General features: G+C 46.5%; 1 protein-coding gene across 1 annotated transcript in view; it reads right to left on the bottom strand.

The window, feature by feature from the left end:
* Positions 1 to 2,695: 2,695 nt before the first annotated feature.
* The window catches only part of YWHAG (tyrosine 3-monooxygenase/tryptophan 5-monooxygenase activation protein gamma), a 29,552-nt gene continuing 25,375 nt past the window's right edge, over positions 2,696 to 6,872 (bottom strand). Inside the window, exon 2 of the mRNA XM_044234159.1 lies at positions 2,696 to 6,131. Within this exon, the coding sequence (XP_044090094.1) occupies positions 5,475 to 6,131 (657 nt within the window). The 3' untranslated portion in view covers positions 2,696 to 5,474. The remainder of the gene's footprint in view (positions 6,132 to 6,872) is intronic.

Genomic DNA, 6,872 nt, shown 5'->3' with positions numbered 1-6,872 from the left:
TTTGCACTTTCTTTCCCTTCGCAACCCTTTCAAAGTGTGGAAAACATTCTTAGCTTGAAGGCAGTACAAAAACCTGTTTCAGACTGCACTTCCGTATTTCTCCGTCTGCACTATCTACTGAAATATAAACCAAAAACATCCTTTCATGGTCCCCAAATTCCTGACTTTCCTCTCCGCCAGGAGGAATCAACGGAATGCCACCTAACAGTAGTACTTATATTGGGCAATCTTAACCCATTTGTCTTGCCACATGTGGAGAAAGTATGAACATGAGATACCAAAAAAGCTGACCTGGTACTAACGACTCTCGGCCCACCCCCTACCAACCACAGGTATCTGGTTAATTAGAGCTTGTGGCCATTTGGAGTCAACCATTTATCCTGATCCATATCAAAACTGGAAATTTCAAACCAGCAGGCTACTTGGCAAGCTGGTGGACCACATTTCAATGTTCTGATTAGGCTGGGTTACCACTTAATGTCACTCCTAGAACCAGAGAAGCGTTACCTAGCTAGTTTTCAGCAGGTTTTTCCTCCAAGCTTGCTTTGACAACTGTACACCCCAGAGGCGGTAGCTGCCATTCTTAGCTACTTAGATCAGCCCGTGGGAGTCAACAAGCAGTCTCAGCTGACCAGCAGAGAGGCCAATGCATGTGGTCATTACACATAAATAGAGTGGAGGGAAACTACTGGCATCAAACAGCAACTGATTTGCTACACTGAAAGCCCTCGCCACTGAACCTCAGTGGAAAGCCCTTCCACCCCACCCTCACGTTCTTGGAATGGGGAATTCTGCTCTTTTACTCTGTTCTCCTCCCCCGTCACCCACTGTTTAACTGCTTCCCGCTACCAGTTCGCTTTATGTTCTGGAGTACGCTAAGGAGACCCACAATCACCAGTACCGTACATGGGGCACTGTGCAGTTTCTGAATTAGAACTTTAACTCTTTGGGGCCACCCGTGTCCGACTACTTATCCTTGTGATGTCAGGTTTTTTTTTTTTCTTTCCAAATAGTTCAGCTCAAAAAACGTTGTAATGGATGGAGTGCAACTGCGGGTACACCAAGTCCAGCTAACCTCTAGCAAGAGATCAGCAGTACCGTAAAACAATGCTCCTCTTTCCTTTTTGGGGGAGGGGCAGAGGGAGGGAGAACTGTAAGCGATGCAGGGCTCACATCCCTGAGCCGAAATCCAGAATTGGGATGTTTAACATACTGAGCCACCCAGGCACCCCAAAACGGTTACTTATCGCAACATGTAATGGGTTTCTATTATTTTTAAACAAATGAGTATTTTTAATTTCTGGTTTTTGATACACCCCACCCTCCCCCGTAGGCAAAAGCTCTTAAGAGTTTGTAAAGGGGTCCTGTAAAGTTTAAGAACCACTGCATGAAGGGGAACTATTCCAACTGGATAGAAATGCACCAACAGAGCATTTTGTCCCAAGACAAATTTAAGTCTACGTGTAAGTACTCTGGGCAATTTCTGATCTTCTGTCAATTTCCAGACACTCATAAATAACGGGAAGATAAGGTGGAAACAAGAGTGTTCACGGCAGTGAACTTCCAGGAGCCACCCTTCTTCCTGCCGAGCTTTGCTGAGCCAGTGACGGGACTGCCCTGGTGTTGCCCGCCTGTGAACTGTCCCGTTGGGAAGATGTCGTCTGATCATCTCTCTACCCTCAGTAACCCCCACACTGAATGAGCTGTCCCCGCGTGCTGAATGGTGGCTGCCACTCAGTTTCTTAGTTTCCTGGCTGAGCAGAAGCAGCCTGGTGTCTGTAGGCAAGGCTCAGGAGGGCCCAGGACTAGGGCTCGGACGTCGTAAGAACTTAGGCACATCCGCCACTTCTCTACCCGCAGCTGTGCCCACGGTGGTACTCGGGGTGGTTCTGAGCGACGAAGGAGCCAACACAGGTGAAATCATCCAGGACGCGGCAAAAACTTGGTTTGCACAAATCATTATTCCTACAATGTGAATTCTGATTACCCCAAAATTAAAAAGCCACCCTCTTTCAAACACCCCCACCCCTTTGCTGGAGCACACCCAAGGTGACGGAAGAAAGCCTTCACCTTGGCATTTTTCCTCCCTCTAGACAAATATCCCTCCCCACAGTGATCGAGGCAGAACACCCCCACACCCAGGGACGTGATTCATGGGGTGGGCGCGTTCTGACAGCTGCCACCAGCAACAGCAACGCTCCTGAGAGCTCAGGCCTCACCAACTGAGGCTGCCAACCACCTCGGAGGCATTAGACCCAAGACCATTTATTTATGAACATTTTCAACGCAGAGCACCCCCTCAGCTAAGACTTAATGAGATCTCCAACAATACCGGGCGCCTCCCTGGGAGACTGAACCAGGCACATGACCCGGTTTCCATTTAGACCTACACCCCAAAGCTCAGAAGTTTCAGAATTTGCCCAGGACTGAAGGAGCCATAACTCAAACTTGGGTCTGTGCTTCTCACAGATCACACCCCTGGATAGGCCTTTCGAGATCTACCTGCACGTGCTCATTCTGCAGGAGAAACACTGGCCCAGAAGGTGCAATGATTTTTCAAGGTCAGCAAACCCGGGTCTGACCCCCAGCTCTAGGTACTTTCCAAGACAGTAATGTTCCTTGCCCCCAGTCCCACCAACCCTTGGAAAGCAAAGGGAAATTAAAGTCATTTAAATAAAACTAAGTGGCACTGACATCAGATCTGTAAGTTTATTTGCTCAATGTACGACAGCTACATAATGACTCACATTCATGATATTCCATCACTGAGGAAAACTGCTAAGAATGGTCCGTGTGTGAAATAATTCCTTAGAGAAACACGGAGTTGGAAAAATAATCACTGATTAGACCTTAAAAATAGTTCACTGCATAACATGACAAAAAGCACAAAGGCTCATTCAGAGAACATAGTCATTGTTCTCCTACACTGTAATAGTTATAATTTCACCATGACAAACACCAGACATTAAGATTAAGCTAACACTGGTGTTTCTTTTGCTCCCCCCCCTTAAAAACAAAATATATAACTGCATGTCACTATAGCAACATCCAAAACAGATCAATTTGTTACGATCACTATTTGGTAGAGCAAACTGTACCCCCAAAGGAAAAATTAAATTAAAAAAACTTTAAAAAATTTGAAGACTTAATTTTTTTTGTCATAGGAATACATAACACCTACAGTATAAGTTAATAAATTTCAAGCTACTGTATAGAAATACAACACTAGCATGCACAATATTGTATCAATAGAGTAATGGAGGAGTAATCATTTCACTGGAGAGACAGTATCAGAGGCAAGTGCATTTCTTTAAAAATAAAGAAAAGAAAAGAAACCATTCAAGCTGCTTAAATATCAAGTCTCCCGTTCCCTCTTCATTTTTAGCCCTCAGGTATAACTGTTATCTTGCATTATTCTAAAAAGCAGCCAGAGCCAAAGCTGAAATTTAAAAGAAAAAATAGGTTTTGTAATTCCAGTAAATCATTTCCAAAGGCTACAAGGAAGGACAAAACACTGCTCACTGGACATGAAGATAAGTTAAGGAAAGCCCCACCTACCCCTCCCCCCCAACCCCCCATAATTTCCCATCCATGGCATTGACTTTAGGGCCCCGGTGATGGCACAAAAGCTGTACAGCTCTCTTCTAGTTCTGCTAGGGTTCAGTTAATTGGGACTTTTGCTCTAGCGTATGGAGGGAACCTTCTAAGGAAAGTCATGCTGGGTAGACTGTGCCATGCTCCAGGGCATCACTGTTCTCATCCTCACGGTCACCTGGATCCTGTCACACATACTCATTTCCCAACTCTTAAGTCCGATTCTGGTAAAGAGCAAAAAGCAACAGTCAGTGTTTCCTCAATTATTCCTCATACCTCTCCTTGACTAAACCGCAGCAACCAACAAAGCGAGTCTGGCGTTATTACCTCCATATCTCGGGAGTTCACACCGTTTCTGGTCTTGTAAAGAAAGGCTGAACACACACTCGACAGGTCACGTTTTTCAGACAGATTTTTCCAAAATAAGAATGAAGGACCTAAGGCTAAACTGAGAACAAATTTGTGGAAACAGCAACGTAGTTTCCTTCGATTCCAGAGCATGTGTCAACTGTACAAGAGAGAAAGGACTCTCTCGCTTTGATGCTTTCATTAAAAAGAAAAAAAAAAAATGTAGAAAAAGTCTTGGTCAAATAGGAGTGATTTATTATCTGATAATGCCTTTAGTTCGTTTTCCTACAACAACTGCTTAGGGAAGGAGTGTTTCCGGGGAGGAAAAACGGACATGCTTACGAGGCTCCCGAAATCGGACAGAGCGCTTATGAACAGAAGAGCTCTTCTCTTCCTTTTGGGTTTTTCTACCAGTAAGCTTCTAGCACCTAAATTTCCACACACTGCACCACAACCTTCCTCAAGATGACTGCCCAGCTTCTCCAGCTCAACGGCGTCTCCACCGTCCCGAGAGCCACCAGCAGAAGGTCCAGCGGGGAACACTCAAGAGTGATGGCAGCGTGATCCCTGAGGAAGGAGCGTGGCAGCTTAAAAATCAGGAGTTCTCTGAAAATATCAACACAATCAATGACATACAGACCTGAATTTTCTCTATTTTTGTGGTGTTTAACGTTTCTATTAAAGTGATTCATCATTTTTGCGGTGGATTTGAGTTAAGAGGAAGAAGGGTACAAATCCCACAGCCACCTGCCAAGCACCTAATAACCAAAACCTAAAAGGAGCTGCGATTCCCCTCAGGCAAGCCTTGTGGCCTGGGAGACGGCGAACAGCAAAACCCAACCTGGATAAGGCTGACTACGGATGCAAAGCCAAAGTAAACTAGCAAAGGAAAATACACAATCAATGGCTTGATGTTACGTATGGCTGTCATGTAGAAATACTGTAAACTGCAATTTAGTGTTAATACTGTCAGCTAATCCGAGACTCGGGAAACTGGCCAGGCCTAAACCATAAGGATCAACGCGCCTTATGTTCCAAGTCTGTCCGTTCGGGATTTACACTAGTCCATGGCTGGTCGAGTACACCCTGAAAAGAAACGCACAGCTAAAACAGATGAGACAAGAGTACCCAAAACGTAAGACAAGAGCGTATGTACATACAAATCCTTACTGGAACCACAGAACTCACTGAATGAGGGCCAATCCCGTTTCAGTTTTCTTTTCGTCTTAAAACCCTATTCTCTAGCAATAAGTTAGATTAAAGACAGACAGCTCCGCCTGCATTCCATCTACAGAACAGTCCAGACGCCAGTGTGAGGCTGCTATTCCAATACGAGCACAGCTAGCCTGACTTTCCACTAGTGGTATTTTGGCAAAAATGTCAAAGAGGCGATCAAAGACAGGACAGGTCGTGGGCTTCTCCCTAGGAAGGTCATCCCTCCCTTTCCCTCCCCCACCCGACCCCCAGCTCATGGGAAAAAATAAAGACTGCAGTAGTAGCATCAGCGGGCGCTGCCAGTCCACCTGGGGGCCTTAATTGTTGCCTTCGCCGCCGTCGTCGTCCTGCTGATCGCTTGTCCAGAGCGTTAGGTTGTCGCGGAGGAGCTGCATGATGAGAGTGGAGTCCTTGTAGGAGTCCTCGTTCAGAGTGTCGAGCTCGGCGATGGCGTCATCAAAGGCGGTCTTGGCCAAGTGGCAGGCTTGCTCCGGGGCGTTCTGGATCTCGTAGTAGAAAACGGAGTAGTTAAGAGCCAGGCCTAATCTAATGGGGTGAGTGGGCTGCATGTGCTCCTTGCTGATCTCGTGAGCTTCGCTATAGGCCTTCTCAGAGGACTCCACGACAGTCGCCCTCTTCTCTCCGGTGGCGACTTCGGCCAGGTAGCGGTAATAGTCCCCTTTCATCTTCAGGTAAAACACTTTGCTCTCGTACTGGGTCTCACTGCAATTCTTGATCAGGTAGTTATCCAGCAGGCTCAGCACATCCTGACATACCGCCTCCAGCTCCTTCTCGATCTTCTCACGGTAAGCACGGACCATCTCTATCTTCTTCTCGTTGCCATCGGCGGATGTCTTCTGCTCAATGCTACTGATGACCCTCCAGGAAGAACGGCGTGCCCCGACTACATTCTTGTAGGCCACGGACAGGAGGTTTCTCTCTTCGTTGGACAGTGGCTCGTTCAGCTCTGTCACCTAAGAGAAAGAGAGAATGAAGAGTAGTTACGGTCCAGATGATGTCCCTTGGGTTGATCTCATCTTTACGCCACTAAACACTAAAGATTGGCCAGGTGACTAAAGTGATGGACAGGAAGGACGGCGAGACTGTGTAGGTGCATAGAAGGGGGACAGAGGCAGAACGAACGACAAAGAAGGCAAACACTGCAGCCGCATCAGTGGTGCCTGAACCCCTGTTTCCTCCCTAGAAAAGCTGTTTCACTGAAGATCTATCAGGTTGAGCTCTCAGACAACAAACCAAATTTTTATCTCAGTCGGATACGGTTAGTAATTCTCTCCTGGAACGTTACATACATGCCAATCCTGGGGATTTTAAGCACAGATGGCTATTACGTACCTCAACAGTTTTTTAGGCAATCAGACTGACACTTTCCTTCTAACCATGTCCTGTCTGCTCAGTTCCATCCCTTTTCAGTGAGAATATCCTGAAGTCAAGTTCAAGGTGCCCTTTTGGGAAACGAGGCGGCTTTTCTGCTCTTGGGTTAAGACGGTATGAACTACACATCTCAGGAAGGGAAGTCACATGGGGGCACGGGACTGAGTCTGAACACAGAAATGTCAGCAACTACGAGGACACACTTGTTGCACGCTGCACGCAATGAGCAATACGAGAGAGGCGAGGCAAGCAAGGTACTTCTAAGCTGGAGGGGCCAAGAGAAATTAATGCTTCTTTCAATATGGCCATTTCTAAGTTCCGAT

The sequence above is a fragment of the Neovison vison genome, chromosome 14 (genome assembly GCF_020171115.1).
Source record: "Neovison vison isolate M4711 chromosome 14, ASM_NN_V1, whole genome shotgun sequence".
NCBI lineage: Eukaryota > Metazoa > Chordata > Mammalia > Carnivora > Mustelidae > Neogale > Neogale vison.
The sequence above is the reverse complement of the archived record's forward strand: the minus strand, read 5'-3'. Positions and strand labels throughout refer to the sequence as shown.